This window comes from Oncorhynchus mykiss, chromosome 10, assembly GCF_013265735.2.
Source record: "Oncorhynchus mykiss isolate Arlee chromosome 10, USDA_OmykA_1.1, whole genome shotgun sequence".
NCBI classification, from domain to species: Eukaryota; Metazoa; Chordata; class Actinopteri; order Salmoniformes; family Salmonidae; genus Oncorhynchus; species Oncorhynchus mykiss.
The window spans coordinates 11,785,814-11,802,874 of record NC_048574.1 but is presented as its reverse complement, the minus strand read 5'-3'; the positions used below and the strand labels follow the sequence as shown (position 1 = coordinate 11,802,874).

Below are 17,061 nucleotides of genomic sequence, written 5' to 3'. Positions count from 1 at the left end.
ACTCCACAGCCTCTATTCCCACAGCTCCACAGCTCCACAGCCTCTATCCCCACAGTCGACAGCCTCTATTCCCAAAGCCCCACAACCTCTATTCCCACAGCCTCTATTCTTACAGCCCACAGCCTCTATTCCCACAGCTCCACAGCCTCTATTCCCACAGCCCCACAGCCTTGGACCAAGCAGGGATCTGAACATAGCATGTTCTACCCCTGCCTGGGCAGGTGATGGTGTGGTGACAGTGCCAGGGGAAAGAGAGATGCCAGCCACAGACGTGGCTTACAACATGGGAGGTATGGATTGACACAGAGAGAGAGACTCTGGCCCACGTCTCATGTAACAACCTATCCTCCCATCCCCCACGGCATACGGTATATGTTGCTGACTAGATTATACATTGAGTGTACAAAACATTAGGAACACTTTCCTAATATTAAGTTGCCATCTGAACAGCCTCAGTTTATCAGGGCAAGGACTCTACAAGGTGTAGAAAATGTTCAACAGGGATGCTGGCCCATGTTGACTTCAATGCTTCCCACAGTTTTGTCAAGTTGGCTGGATGTCCTTTGGGTGGTGGACCATTCTTGATACACACAGGAAAGTATTGAATGTGAAAAATCCAGCAGCGTTGCAGTTCTTGACACCGTCAAACCGCTGTGCCTGGCACCTACTACAGTACCATACTGTACCAGTACCATACAAAGGCACTTAAATATTTTGTTTTGCCCATTCACGCTCTGAATGGCACACATACACAATTCATGTCTCAATTGTATCAAGGCTTAACAAAAACTTTTTTAACCTGTCTCCTCCCCTTCATCTGCACTGATCCAGTGGTTTATGATGTGAATAGAGCTGTCAGAGCCCGAGCCACTAATATGTTTTCTACTAACCTCCTGTGATGAGCAGAAACATCTTCAATGTAATCTCTTGACCGTTTTAGTGTAGAGAATTAGAGTTCATTGTCATGTCATGTCTGTAATATTTTTATCTCAGGCTGTCACTCACAACCATTGTTAAAGGTCCTATGCAGCCAATTTGATCTCAATATCAAATCATTTCTGTGTAACAATTAAGTACCTTACTGTGATTGTTTTCAAAATGGTCAACTAGAAACAAAAATAGCTTCTTAGCAAGTCACTGTGATTGTTTTCAAAATGGTCAATTAGAAACAAAAATAGTAAAAAATTACTGCCTGATGATGTCAGGCCAAAATTCCATCCCACCAAAACAGGCAAAAATGTTAGGCGGCATTTTCAAACAGCTCTTACACTAAAAGGACATTATCATATTTACAGTGCCTTGCGAAAGTATTCGGCCCCCTTGAACTTTGCGACCTTTTGCCACATTTCAGGCTTCAAACATAAAGATATAAAACTGTATTTTTTTGTGAAGAATCAACAACAAGTGGGACACAATCATGAAGTGGAACGACATTTATTGGATATTTCAAACTTTTTTAACAAATCAAAAACTGAAAAATTGGGCGTGCAAAATTATTCAGCCCCCTTAAGTTAATACTTTGTAGCGCCACCTTTTGCTGCGATTACAGCTGTAAGTCGCTTGGGGTATGTCTCTATCAGTTTTGCACATCGAGAGACTGACATTTTTTCCCATTCCTCCTTGCAAAACATCTTGAGCTCAGTGAGGTTGGATGGAGAGCATTTGTGAACAGCAGTTTTCAGTTCTTTCCACAGATTCTCGATTGGATTCAGGTCTGGACTTTGACTTGGCCATTCTAACACCTGGATATGTTTATTATTGAACCATTCCATTGTAGATTTTGCTTTATGTTTTGGATCATTGTCTTGTTGGAAGACAAATCTCCGTCCCAGTCTCAGGTCTTTTGCAGACTCCATCAGGTTTTCTTCCAGAATGGTCCTGTATTTGGCTCCATCCATCTTCCCATCAATTTTAACCATCTTCCCTGTCCCTGCTGAAGAAAAGCAGGCCCAAACCATGATGCTGCCACCACCATGTTTGACAGTGGGGATGGTGTGTTCAGTGTGATGAGCTGTGTTGCTTTTACGCCAAACATAACGTTTTGCATTGTTGCCAAAAAGTTCCATTTTGCTTTCATCTGACCAGAGCACCTTCTTCCACATGTTTGGTGTGTCTCCCAGGTGGCTTGTGGCAAACTTTAAACGGCACTTTTTATGGATATCTTTAAGAAATGGCTTTCTTCTTGCCACTCTTCCATAAAGGCCAGATTTGTGCAATATACGACTGATTGTTGTCCTATGGACAGAGTCTCCCACCTCAGCTGTAGATCTCTGCAGTTCATCCAGAGTGATCATGGGCCTCTTGGCTGCATCTCTGATCAGTCTTCTCCTTGTATGAGCTGAAAGTTTAGAGGGACGGCCAGGTCTTGGTAGATTTGCAGTGGTCTGATACTCCTTCCATTTCAATATTATCGCTTGAACAGTGCTCCTTGGGATGTTTAAAGCTTGGGAAATCTTTTTGTATCCAAATCCGGCTTTAAACTTCTTCACAACAGTATCTCGGACCTGCCTGGTGTGTTCCTTGTTCTTCATGATGCTCTCTGTGCTTTTAACGGACCTCTGAGACTATCACAGTGCAGGTGCATTTATACGGAGACTTGATTACACACAGGTGGATTGTATTTATCATCATTAGTCATTTAGGTCAACATTGGATCATTCAGAGATCCTCACTGAACTTCTGGAGAGAGTTTGCTGCACTGAAAGTAAAGGGGCTGAATAATTTTGCACGCCCAATTTTTCAGTTTTTGATTTGTTAAAAAAGTTTGAAATATCCAATAAATGTCGATCCACTTCATGATTGTGTCCTACTTGTTGTTGATTCTTCACAAAAAAATACAGTTGTATATCTTTATGTTTGAAGCCTGAAATGCGGCAAAAGGTCGCAAAGTTCAAGGGGGCCGAATACTTTCGCAAGGCACTGTATAAGAATTTCAATTATCGTAGACAAACAGGTGATCATTCCAGATGTGAATGTGAGAGAAGAGTATATAGGACCATGCCATGTGTTTTAAACACTGTAAAAGGTGTCCAAGGTGTCTGTCAACACCAGGTCATTTACCTAACAGATTGTAAGAAAATAATAGCAGTACAGTTCCTAACTACTGTCCCCACAACCAAGTCCAGGGTTGGGGAGTAACAGATACATGTAATCTGTTACATGTAAGGGATTACAAAAAAATGGTAACTGTAATCCATTAAATTACAAATATATATATATATATATATTTTGAAAAACTAGATGATTACCTTGAGGATTACTTTTAAAATCAGAAAGGATGTTTGCAAAAAATAAAATATATTTGACACTTCTCTGTTTTGTCAATGACATTAAAATCAGAATTGAAAAAGACACAAGTTTAAGTTTGTTCCACCTGAGTGAGTCTGACCACAAGTCAGAGACCACTATGATGTCAGAGACCACTATGATGTCAGAGACCACTATGATGTCAGAGACCACTATGACACACCAAATATATCTGATCAATCGTGAGAAAAGAGCACGAATAGTTTTTTGTAAGCTACAGTCCAAGCTATGTTTTCAAATGGTGCGACTGCTGTCTTCCACCTTGAATAAATGCTTGGAGGTAAGGATGACAGCAGTGGTGTAGTCTACGGTGATACGGATATCACTTATTATTGATATCTACATAGTGTATTGATGTTTGCTATTTGCGCCTTACGGATTGTGGTTGTTGTGGATGGCTGTTCACAATTCTTAATGTGTATTTGAACCCAATAATGGTTGAATTCAAGAAGTTTAAGCTGCCTATCAATCATTTTTTTTGAAACCAGTGGACAGCCAGTGAAAAATGTGCTCTCGCAACAGGTGCATAGTGCCGATCCAAGCCTATGGAATAACATAGGCTTTTATTGCTCAATCTAATTGATGCTGATAAATACATATCCATAGGCCTAACGGACACATGCTCAAACTCACACACTTTTGATAGACTTAAAGGGACAATCTGTAGTTGCTACATCAATTTTTGAACTTATAAATTATATATATCCAGAATGTAACTCATAAATGCCTCGTGGGTTAAACTGTCACACTCCATGAGAACCCAAAATATAAGCTTGTCTTTCTCCAATGTTTGTAAACATTGTAAATGTAAACAAACACTGTATACCCTCATAACATGGTTAAAACAATACTTTACTACTTTACTACTTTACTACTTTAATACTTGGTTAAAACAATACTTTTACTGTTATATCATAGATGATTAGTCCTTGCATCCATAGCTCTGTCTATTCATCTGAGAGTGGATAAGTTTCTCCAAGTCCATCCCTCAGCTTTTTACGTAAACAGAGGAGGGGCGACCATGTTGTTATTGTTTCATCAATGGATTTGCCCTTTATACAGCTGCATATTATCAAGATATCAGTGTCACCAACAACAAGGTAAACAATAGGCCTATAGCAAATGCAGCATGTGGCATTCATTTTTCACAAGTAAATAAGTAACAAGTACCACCAAATGCATGCTTTTCAACCGTTCGCTACCTGCACCCGCACGCCCGGCTAGCATCACCACCCTGGATGGTTCCGACCTAGAATATGTGTCATGTACTGTCATGTTGTGTCTTGTCTCTGTCCTTTCCCTTCATCCTGTCTCCCTCTGCTGGTCGTTATTAGGTTACCTTTTCTCCCCCGCTTTCCCCCAGCTGTTCCTTGTCTCCTCTTGACTACCTCGTCACCCCTTCTCCCACCTGTTCCCCTTTTCCCTCTGATTAGTCCCCTATATCTCTCTCTGTTTTTGTTCCTGTCCTTGTCGGATTCTTGTTTGTTGTGTTTCATGCCTGAACCAGACTGTCGTCATGTTTGCTGTAACCTTGTCTTGTCCTGTCGGAATCTGCCGGTCCGTCTGAGCCTACCTATGTTTGGTAATTAAAGAAGCTCTGTTTAAGTTAATTCGCTTTTGGGTCCTCATTCACGCACCGTAACAGAAGAATCCGACCAAGAATGGACCCAGCGACTTCGGATCCTCTCCACTCAGCCGTCGGGATCCAGGGAGCGATGCTAGGCAGACACGAGCAGGAATTGTCTGCTGCTCGACATGCCGTTGAGACCCTGGCCACCCAAGTCTCCAACCTCACAGAACAGGTTCACCATCTCCGCCTCGATCCACCGGCCACTTCCAGGGCTTTCGAATCTCCGGAGCCCAGAATCAATAACCCGCCGTGTTACTCTGGGGAGCCCACTGAATGCCGCTCGTTCCTCACCCAGTGTGATATTGTGTTTTCTCTCCAGCCCTACACTTTCTCCAGGAGCACTGCTCGTGTCGCCTACGTCATATCTCTCCTTATTGGACGGGCTCGTGAGTGGGGCACGGCAATCTGGGAGGCAAGGGCTGAGTGTACTAACCAGTATCAGGACTTTAAGGAGGAGATGATACGGGTTTTTGATCGATCTGTTTTTGGGGAGGAGGCTTCCAGGGCCCTGTCTTCCCTATGTCAAGGTAATCGATCCATAACAGACTACTCTATTGAGTTTCGCACTCTTGCTGCCTCCAGTGGCTGGAACGAGCCGGCTTTGCTCGCTCGTTTTCTGGAGGGTCTCCGCGCAGAGGTAAAGGATGAGATTCTCTCCCGGGAGGTTCCTTCCAGCGTGGATTCCTTGATTGAACTCGCTATTCGCATTGAGCGACGGGTTGATCTTCGTCACCGAGCTCGTGGAAAGGAGCTCACGTTCTCCGTTGCCCCCCTCTCCGCATCACTACCATCTTCCTCTGCCGACTCGGGTGCTGAGCCCATGCAGCTGGGAGGTATCCGCATCTCGACTAAGGAGAGGGAACGGAGAATCACCAACCGCCTCTGTCTCTATTGCGGTTCCGCTGGTCATTTTGTCACTTCATGTCCAGTAAAAGGCCAGAGCTCATCAGTAAGCGGAGGGCTACTGGTGAGCGCTACTACTCCTGTCTCTCCTTCAAGATCCTGCACTACCTTGTCGGTCCATCTACGCTGGACCGGTTCGTCAGCTTCCTGCAGTGCCTTAATAGACTCTGGGGCGGAGGGCTGTTTTATGGACGAGACCTGGGCTCGGGAACATGACATTCCTCTCAGACAGTTAAAGGAGCCCACGGCCTTGTTCGCCCTGGATGGTAGTCCTCTCCCCAGGATTCAGCGTGAGACGCTACCTTTAACCCTCACTGTTTCTGGTAATCATAGTGAAACCATTTCTTTTTTAATTTTTCGTTCACCTTTTACACCTGTTGTTTTGGGCCATCCCTGGCTAGTTTGTCATAATCCTTCCATTAATTGGTCTAGTAATTCTATCCTCTCCTGGAACGTCTCTTGTCATGTGAAATGTTTAATGTCTGCTATCCCTCCTGTTTCCTCTGTCTCTTCTTCACAGGAGGAGCCTGGTGATTTGACAGGGGTGCCGGAGGAATATCACGATCTGCGCACGGTGTTCAGTCGGTCCAGGGCCACCTCTCTTCCTCCACACCGGTCGTATGATTGTAGTATTGATCTCCTTCCGGGAACCACCCCCCCCCGGGGTAGACTATACTCTCTGTCGGCTCCCGAACGTAAGGCTCTCGAAGATTATTTGTCTGTAGCTCTTGACGCCGGGACCATAGTCCCCTCCTCCTCTCCCGCCGGAGCGGGGTTTTTTTTTGTCAAGAAGAAGGACGGGTCTCTGCGCCCCTGCATAGATTATCGAGGGCTGAATGACATAACAGTGAAGAATCGTTATCCGCTTCCTCTTATGTCTTCAGCCTTCGAGATCCTGCAGGGAGCCAGGTTTTTCACTAAGTTGGACCTTCGTAACGCTTACCATCTCGTGCGCATCAGGGAGGGGGACGAGTGGAAGACGGCGTTTAACACTCCGTTAGGGCACTTTGAATACCGGGTTCTTCCTTTCGGCCTCGCTAACGCTCCAGCTGTCTTTCAGGCATTAGTCAATGATGTCCTGAGAGACATGCTGAACATCTTTGTTTTCGTTTACCTTGACGATATCCTGATTTTTTCACCGTCACTCCAGATTCAGGTTCAGCACGTTCGACGTGTCCTCCAGCGCCTTTTAGAGAATTGTCTTTTTGTGAAGGCTGAGAAGTGCACTTTTCATGCCTCCTCCGTCACATTTCTCGGTTCTGTTATTTCCGCTGAAGGCATTAAGATGGATCCCGCTAAGGTCCAAGCTGTCATTGATTGGCCCGTCCCTAAGTCACGCGTCGAGCTGCAGCGCTTTCTCGGCTTCGCGAACTTCTATCGTCGTTTCATCCGTAATTTCGGTCAGGTGGCAGCTCCTCTCACAGCCCTTACTTCTGTCAAGACGTGCTTTGAGTGGTCCGTTTCCGCCCAGGGAGCTTTTGATCTCCTCAAGAATCGTTTTACATCCGCTCCTATCCTTGTTACACCTGACGTCTCTAGACAGTTCGTTGTCGAGGTTGACGCGTCAGAGGTGGGCGTGGGAGCCATTCTTTCTCAGCGCTCCCTCTCTGACGACAAGGTCCACCCATGCGCGTATTTTTCTCATCGCCTGTCGCCGTCGGAACGTAACTATGATGTGGGTAACCGCGAACTGCTCGCCATCCGGTTAGCCCTAGGCGAATGGCGACAGTGGTTGGAGGGGGCGACCGTTCCTTTTGTCGTTTGGACTGACCATAGGAACCTTGAGTACATCCGTTCTGCCAAACGACTTAATGCGCGTCAGGCGCGTTGGGCGCTGTTTTTCGCTCGTTTCGAGTTCGTGATTTCTTATCGTCCGGGCTCTAAGAACACCATGCCTGATGCTTTGTCTCGTCTCTTCAGTTCTTCAGTAGCCTCCACTGACCCCGAGGGGATTCTCCCTGAGGGGCGTGTTGTCGGGTTGACTGTCTGGGGAATTGAGAGGCAGGTAAAGCAAGCGCTCACTCACACTCCGTCGCCGCGCGCTTGTCCTAGGAACCTTCTTTTCGTTCCCGTTCCTACTCGTCTGGCCGTTCTTCAGTGGGCTCACTCTGCCAAGTTAGCCGGCCACCCTGGCGTTCGGGGTACGCTTGCTTCCATTCGCCAGCGTTTTTGGTGGCCCACCCGGGAGCATGACACGCGTCGTTTCGTGGCTGCTTGTTCGGTCTGCGCGCAGACTAAGTCCGGTAACTCTCCTCCTGCCGGCCGTCTCAGGCCGCTTCCTATTCCCTCTCGACCGTGGTCTCACATCGCCTTAGATTTTGTCACCGGACTGCCTTCGTCAGCGGGGAAGACTGTTATTCTTACGGTTGTCGATAGGTTCTCTAAGGCGGCTCATTTCATTCCCCTTGCTAAGCTTCCTTCTGCTAAAGAGACGGCACAAATCATCATCGAGAATGTTTTCAGAATTCATGGCCTTCCGTCAGACGTCGTTTCGGACAGAGGTCCGCAATTCACGTCTCAATTTTGGAGGGAGTTTTGCCGTTTGATTGGGGCTTCCGTCAGTCTCTCTTCCGGCTTTCACCCCCAGTCTAACGGTCAAGCAGAACGGGCCAATCAGACTATTGGTCGCATCTTACGCAGTCTTTCTTTTCGCAACCCTGCGTCTTGGTCAGAACAGCTCCCCTGGGCAGAATACGTCCACAACTCGCTTCCTTCGTCTGCGACCGGGCTATCTCCTTTTCAGAGTAGCCTCGGGTACCAGCCTCCGCTGTTCTCATTTCAGTTCGCCGAGTCCAGCGTCCCCTCCGCTCAGGCTTTTGTCCAACGTTGCGAGCGCACCTGGAAGAGGGTCAGGTCTGCACTTTGCCGTTATAGGACGCAGACTGTGAGGGCTGCTAATAAGCGTAGAACTAAGAGTCCTAGATATTGTCGCGGTCAGAGAGTTTGGCTCTCCACTCAGAACCTTCCCCTTAAGACGGCTTCTCGCAAGTTGACCCCGCGGTTCATTGGTCCGTTCCGTATTTCTCGGGTCATTAATCCTGTCGCAGTTCGACTTCTTCTTCCGCGATACCTTCGTCGCGTCCACCCGGTCTTCCATGTCTCCTGCATCAAGCCCGTCCTTCGCGCCCCCGCTCGTCTCCCCCCCCCCCCCCCATCCTTGTCGAGGGCGCACCCATCTACAGGGTCCGTAGAATTTTGGACATGCGTCCTCGGGGCCGTGGTCACCAGTACCTCGTAGATTGGGAGGGGTACGGTCCTGAGGAGAGGAGTTGGGTTCCCTCTCGGGACGTGCTGGACCGTGCGCTGATCGAGGATTTCCTCCGTTGCCGCCAGGTTTCCTCCTCGAGTGCGCCAGGAGGCGCTCGGTGAGTGGGGGGGTACTGTCATGTACTGTCATGTTGTGTCTTGTCTCTGTCCTTTCCCTTCATCCTGTCTCCCTCTGCTGGTCGTTATTAGGTTACCTTTTCTCCCCCGCTTTCCCCCAGCTGTTCCTTGTCTCCTCTTGACTACCTCGTCACCCCTTCTCCCACCTGTTCCCCTTTTCCCTCTGATTAGTCCCCTATATCTCTCTCTGTTTTTGTTCCTGTCCTTGTCGGATTCTTGTTTGTTGTGTTTCATGCCTGAACCAGACTGTCGTCATGTTTGCTGTAACCTTGTCTTGTCCTGTCGGAATCTGCCGGTCCGTCTGAGCCTACCTATGTTTGGTAATTAAAGAAGCTCTGTTTAAGTTAATTCGCTTTTGGGTCCTCATTCACGCACCGTAACAATATGTGGACATCTATAAGTACCTAGGTGTCTGGCTAGACTGCAAACTCTCCTTCCAGACTCATATCAAACATCTCCAATCCAAAATCAAATCTAGAGTCGGCTTTCTATTTCGCAACAAAGCCTCCTTCACTCACGCCGCAAAACTTACCCTTGTAAAACTGACTATCCTACCGATCCTCGACTTCGGCGATGTCATCTACAAAATAGCTTCCAATACTCTACACAGCAAGAGCATCTCACTGATCATCCCTAAAGCCAAAACCTAATTTGGCCGCCTTTCCTTCCAGTTCTCTGCTGCCTGCAACTGGAACGAGTTGCAAAACTCTGAAGTTGGAGACTTTTATCTCCCTCACCAACTTAAAAAATCTGCTATCTGAGCAGCTAACCGATCGCTGCAGCTGTACATAGTCCATCTGTAAATAGCCCACCCAATTTACCTACCTCATCCCCATACTGTTTTTATTTTATTGACTTTTCTGCTCTTTTGCACACCAGTATCTCTACCTGCACATGTTCATCTGATCATTTATCACTCCAGTGTTAATCTGCTAAATTGTAATTATTCACTTTTATGGCCTATTTATTGCCTAACTCCTCATGCCTTTTGCACACAATGTATATAGATTATTTTTTTCTACTATGTTATTGACTTGTTTATTGTTTATTGTTTACTCCATGTGTAACTCTGTGTTGTTGTCTGTTCACACTGCTATGCTTTATCTTGGCCAGGTAGCAGTTGCAAATGAGAACTTGTTCTCAACTAGCCTACCTGGTTAAATAAAGGTGAAATAAAAATAACAAATAAAAATTAAAAATAGCACATTTCAGTAGTGCTGAAAGCATGCCATTCCATGAGCGCAGCATTTATTTTCAACTGGAGTCAATGAACCCAATCAGTCCTCCATGACAACTAAATATTAAACATAGTAGGGCTGGCTAATAAGTCCTTAGTTTTGGGGTCATGCTCAGGTAAAACAATTTGGCTAGTCTATACTTCCATATTTCCAAGTCCTATTCTTGAAGATCAAGGGGTATAACATTTATTGCAGTGACTGGAATTCTGATCGACTTTGGTTTTTAATGTAAAGATATAATTTAATTGTATTATTATATGTAGTAGAAAGCGATGGGTTAGAAGAAGTAAAATTTAACATCCATATATGGCCAGATTTGTTAACTTTAACATTGATTTATCCTGCAATAGATGTCATTAATTTGGTAACATACATTTTTGTTTTCTTGTAATGCCTCTTAAGGGGAAAGTAATCTAAAAATAACGGAATGTAATCAGTTTATGTTACTGAATTTGGGTAATCCAAAAGTTACGTGGCTGATTACAATTTTGGACAGAGAACTAGTAACTGTAACGGATTACACTTAGAAAGTAACCTACCCAACCCTGACCAAGTCTAACAGGCAACATTTTTCAATACTGTTTTGGTGTAGCTGTTAATTTTATTTGGACATGAAAATTGACTAGCGGATTTAGCCGTTCTGTATAGTCAGGGCCCATTTTTATCAACACCAATTTTGAGGCACCAGCTCATCGATCAAAAGTCCCTATGCATGCTGAGTGACACAATTAGTCTCATAGACATAGTACATGTAAATCCAGGACACTAAATGATATGTTACGTTTATACGTTTGTGTATGGTTAAAAAAATAAATTATTTTAACCTTTATTTAACTAGGAAAGTCAGTTAAGAACAAATTCTTATTTTCAATGACGGCCTAGGAACAGTGAGTTAACTGCCTGTTCAGGGGCAGAACGACAGATTTGTACAAAGTTACTTAAGACAAAAACTAAAGTAGGATGGTTCGGCTTGTTCCAATCTCATCACAGACAACTTCAGCATTTGACTTAATTAGCAACTTTGTCACTACTTTCTACTTATTAGCTACTTTGCAGCTACTTAGCATGTTAGCTAACCCTTCCCCTAACCCTAACCTTAAACCCCTAACCCCTAGCCTAGCTAACGTTAGCCACCTAGCTAAAGTTAGCATTAGCCACCTAGGTAATGTTAGCCACAACAAATTGGAATTTGTAACATATCATACGTTCTGCAAATTTGTAAGATATTGTACAAATTACAATTTTTTACATACCATATGAATTGTAATTTGTAATATCATCTCAGCAAAAAAAGAAATGTCCTTTCACTGTCAACTGTGTTTATTTTCAGCAAACTTAACATGTGTAAATATTTGCATGAACATAACAAGATTCAACAACTGAGACATAAACTGAACAAGTTCCACAGACATGTGACTAACAGAAATTGAATAATATGTCCCTGAACAAAGGGGGGCGGTCAAAATCAAAAGAAACAGTCAGTATCTGGTGTGGCCACCAGCTGCATTAAGTACTGCAGTGCATCTCCTCCTCATGGACTGCACCAGATTTGCCAGTTCTTGCTGTGAGATGTTACCCCACTCTTCCACCAAGGCACCTGCAAGTTCCCGGACATTTCTGGGGCGAATGGCCCTAGCCCTCACCCTCCGATCCAACAGGTCCCAGACGTGCTCAATGGGATTGAGATCCGGGCTCTTCACTGACATACCTGTCTTGCAGGAAATCATGCATCGAACGAGCAGAATGGCTGGTGGTATTGTCATGCTGGAGGGTCATATCAGGATGAGCCTGCAGGAAGGGTACCATATGAGGGAGGAGGATGTCTTCCTTGTAACGCACATCGTTGAGATTGCCTGCAATGACAACAAGCTCAGTCCAATGATGCTGTGACACACCGCCCCAGACCATAACGGACCTTCCACCTCCAAATTGATCCCACTCCAGAATACAGGCCTCGGTGTAATGCTCATTCCTTTGACGATAAACGCAAATCCCACCATCACCCCTGGTGAGACAAAACAGCGACTCGTCAGTGAAGAGCATTTTTTGCCAGTCCTGTCTGGCCTACAAGCCCTCAGTTCAGCCTCTCTCAGCCTGTTGCGGACCGTCTGAGCACTGATGGAGGGATTGTGCGTTCCTGGCGTAACTCGGGCAGTTGTTGTTGCCATCCTGTACCTGTCCAGCAGGTGTGATGTTCGGATGTACCGATCCTGTGCAGGTGTTGTTAGACGTGGTCTGCCACTGCGAGGACGGCTGTCCGTCCTGTCTCCCTGTAGCGCTGTCTTAGGCATCTCATAGTACGGACATTGCAATTTATTGCCCTGGCCACATCTGCAGTCCTCATGCCTCCTTGCAGCATGCCTAAGGCACATTCACACAAATGAGGAGGGACCCTGGGCACCTTTCTTTTGGTGTTTTTCAAAGTCAGTAGAAAGGCCTCTTTAGTGTCCTAAGTTTTCATAACTATGACCTTAATTGCCTACCGTCTGTAAGCTGTTAGTGTCTTAACGACCATTCCACAGGTGCATGTTCATGAATTGTTTATGGTTCATTGAACAAGCATGGGAAACAGTGTTTAAACCCTTTACAATGAAGATCTGTGAAGTTATTTGGATTTTTACGAATTATCTTTGAAAGACAGGGTCCTAAAAAGGAACGTTTATTTTTTTGCTGAGTTTATCATACGAAATTGATGATGGACATCCACAAATGAATACATACCATACAAAACTTAGAATACTGTATCATACTAATTGGAGTGTCCTGGATTTACGTTTACCCCTGGGTCCAGGTTGGTTGCCTTCCCTCTCTGGCACATAAACACAAGAGATGTCTGTGTTCTTCCCTCCCTGGCACATAAACACAAGAGATGTCTGTTGCCTTCCCTCCCTGGCACATAAACACAAGAGATGTCTGTTGCCTTCCCTCCCTGGCACATAAACACAAGAGATGTCTGTTGCCTTCCCTCCCTGGCACATAAACACAAGAGATGTCTGTTGCCTTCCCTCCCCGGCACATAAACACATTAGAAAGAACCCAACCCTCATGTCAGATGTCAGCCTAGTATTCACAGTCCTCCAGTGAGTAGGGGAAGATGTGTTGTGCTGTCAGTGGTAATTACAGGCTGCATGCCAAATGGCACCCTATTCCCTATGTAGTGAACTACTTTCGACCAGGGCCCTTAGGGCAGGCAGCCATGGAGTTTTTGTGTGGCTGCCGGAGTGGCTGTGACTGAGGGCGTTTCGCTCCATTTCTGTCACAAGATTTGATGGCATGCCCTATTCCACAGAGGTAGCACTCGACTGTGTGCAGCTATGCACTGGTTATACTTAGATGACAGTGAGTGTTGGAAAACGACATCAGAGCTCCCTGAAATCTGACTGCAAATAATATTGTATTTATATGACTGTAATTACTGTATAGATTTATAGCCTACTGTGAGTGATTCATGGTGGGTCTTGTGGAAAGACTGGGGTATAAAATGACTACATGTAGGATGTATAAATAGATTCTCGTCATGCTAGTAAGTAAACAAACTTAAACCACTGTTGATGCTTAGATTAATAAAAGCTAAATTATATATTTGCCAGTAGATACTTTTTATTTATGTTAAATGCTGTGCTGTACATAAAATGAAACTGTTGGGTTAAACTTGATGAAAAGAAAATGTGTGCAAAGCAAACGTGTTTCAAGAGGCGATGTCTTCTTCTTGCTAAATTGGAAATAAATTCCTAGGCAATAGCTCCCTCTTTATTGAATTATTTAAGAGGTAACCATGAAACATAAATAAGCCTTGGTTTCTATGCTACCTAAACGTTACAGCTGAGAACACTGCTCTACTATACAACCAGCAATTTCTTACATAACATCACTTCCTTTGAGTTACATTTTTTGGGGAACAATTGAAGCACACACACAAAGTTGCATGCAAACAATAGCCAAGTGTCAAAGGAAGTTACCAATGCACGGTTGAGTCTGGGGCTGGTGAGTGTGCTGTCTGCTTCAAACACATCTGAAGAAGATTCCAGATAAATAGTCTATAGACTTTCCGACCCACCTATTGTGACTAAAACTTCAACAAAAATTGCCTGGATCTTTGATTCTTATGTAAAGCAACCAAGTCATTCAGGAAGGGACATTGTTCTGTGACCTTTCTTTGTCTATTATTCCTCTTCCTCTGTGTCAGAGATTACTTCACTTCTTTGGTGTGTGTTTATTTGTTTAGAGTCCATTTCTTTGTCCAAGGACAATCCATGTTTTAGGTGACACAATTTAGATAAAATGTAATGCTCACAGGTTTGCCATATGTAGTGACAGCAGCATATTGCCAGCGCCAAATTAACCTTGTTATTGTGTTGTATTTTGTTGCTAGACCTTGTCTCACCGTCTCTTCCCTCTGTGTTCCAGGTGGCACCTCTCGGTGGTCCTCCCCACCCTGTGACTGCTGCTGCAAGAACCACAAGGGTGACGGAGAGGGCGAGAGCGGCACCTCCTTCAACGAGCTCTCCACCTCCAGCTCTGAGAGCCAGTCAGAGGCCAGCTCACCCCAGGGCACCGTCATCTGTGGGCCAGTCAACCGGCAGTCCCACTCCCATGTCCAGACCCTGGACCGGCCGCTGAAGAAGGGCCCAGTGCAGATGCTGCAGCAGTCAGAACAGCGCAGGAAGAGTGATCTCCTCCGCACGCTCACCACTAGCTCCCGAGACACCAGCACCTGTAAGAAGAGGCCAGCTAAGGAGAAGATGACCATTGAGGAGGAGCTGGAGAAGTGCATCCAGGACTTTCGTAAGATCAAGATCCCTGAACGCTTCCCGGAGAGGAAGTACATGTGGCAGGCGGAGCTGCTGAGAAAGTACCGTCTCTGAGACGGAGCCAGGCTAGCTGCTGTAGGAGTCACAAAGACGGAGCCAGGCTAGCTGCTGTAGGAGTCACAAAGACAAGCATAAAACCATGACTGTTTAGCTAACTGTATGTATTGTATGTATGTAGGTATTGTATGTGTGTATGTATGTATGTTTGCACGTATGTATGTTTTAATATATGTACAGTGCCTTCAGAAAGTATCCTTACCCCTTGACTTATTCCACATTATGTTATGTTACAGCTTGAATTCAACATGGAATAAATTGATTTTCCCACCCATCTACTCACAATGCCCCATAATGAAAAAGTGAAAACATGTTTTGAAAATAAAATACAGAAATATCTAATTTAAATAAGCATACACACCTCTGAGTCAATACATGTTAGAATCACCTTTGGAAGTGATTAAAACTGTGGGTCTTTCTGGGTAAGTCTCTAAGATCTTTCCACACCTGGATTGGCAGTGATTACTGCTGTGAGTCTTTCTGGGTAAGTCTCTAAGAGCGTTCCACACCTGGATTGTGCAACATTTGCCTGTTATTCTTTTCAACATTCTTCAAACTCTGTCAAGTTGGTTGTTGATCATTGCTAGACAAGTCTTGCCATAGATTTTAAAGCAGATTTAAGTCAAAACTGTAACTCGGCTACTCAAGAACATTTACTGTCTTCTTGGTAAGCAACTCCAGTGTAGATTTGGCCTTGTGTTTTATGTTATTGTCCTGCTGAAAGGTGAATTTGTCTCCCAGTGTCCTTTGGAAGCAGACTGAACCAGGTTTTCCTTTAGGATTCTGCCTGTGCTTAGCTCCATTCGGTTTATTTTTTTATCCTGAAACTCTTAAGAGTAGTTCTCAGTGATTGTTCTCAGTGTTGTGTTGGATTTGCACTAAACATAACGCTTTGTATTCAAGACAAAAAGTTTAAAAAATTGTCACATTTTTTGCAGTTTTACTTTAGTGCCTTATTGCAAACATGATACATGTTTTGGAATATTTTTTATTCTGTAAAGGCTTCCTTCTTTTCAATTGGTCATTTAGTTATTTTTGTGGAGTAACTCCAATGTTGTTGATCCATCCTCAGTTTTCTCCTATCGCAGCCATTAAACTCTAACTGTTTTAAAGTCACCATCGGCCTCATGTTGAAATCCTGAGCAGTTTCCTTCCTCTCCGGCAACTGAGTTAGGAAGGACACCTGTATCTTTGTAGTGACTGGGTGTATTGATACATCATCCAAAGTGTAATTAATAACGTCACCATGCTCAAAGGGATCTCTTTTTTTTCTCTTTTTTTTTTTACCAATAGGTGCCATTCTTTACGAGGCATTGGAAACCCTCCCTGGTGTATGTGGTTGAATCTGTGTTTGAAATTCAATGCTCAACTAAGGGACCTTACAGATAATTCTGTGTGTGGGGTACAGAGATGAGATAGTCATTCCAAAATCATGTTAAACACTATTATTGCACACAGTCCATACAACTTATTATGTGATGTTTTAAGAAAATGTTTACTCCTGAGTTTATTTAGGCTTGCCATAACAAAGGGATTGAATACTTATTGACTCGAGACATTTCAGCTTTTCAATTAATATGTAATAATAATAATTCCACTTTGACATTATGGGGTATTGTGTCCATTTAATCCATTTTGAATTCAGGCTGTAACACAACAACATTTGGAAAAAGTCAAGGGGCGTGAATACTTTCTGAAGGCACTGTATGTATGTGTGTATGTATGTATGTAT

The 17,061-nt window shown here is 44.5% G+C and overlaps 1 protein-coding gene across 1 annotated transcript in view; it reads left to right on the top strand.

Annotated features, from left to right (window-relative positions):
- The window catches only part of kctd16b (potassium channel tetramerization domain containing 16b), an 81,379-nt gene extending 65,699 nt beyond the window's left edge, over window positions 1–15,680 (top strand). Inside the window, exon 2 of the mRNA XM_021617459.2 lies at window positions 14,869–15,680. Coding sequence (XP_021473134.1) covers window positions 14,869–15,326 — 458 coding nt within the window. The 3' untranslated portion in view covers window positions 15,327–15,680. The remainder of the gene's footprint in view (window positions 1–14,868) is intronic.
- The last annotated feature ends 1,381 nt before the right edge of the window (window positions 15,681–17,061 follow it).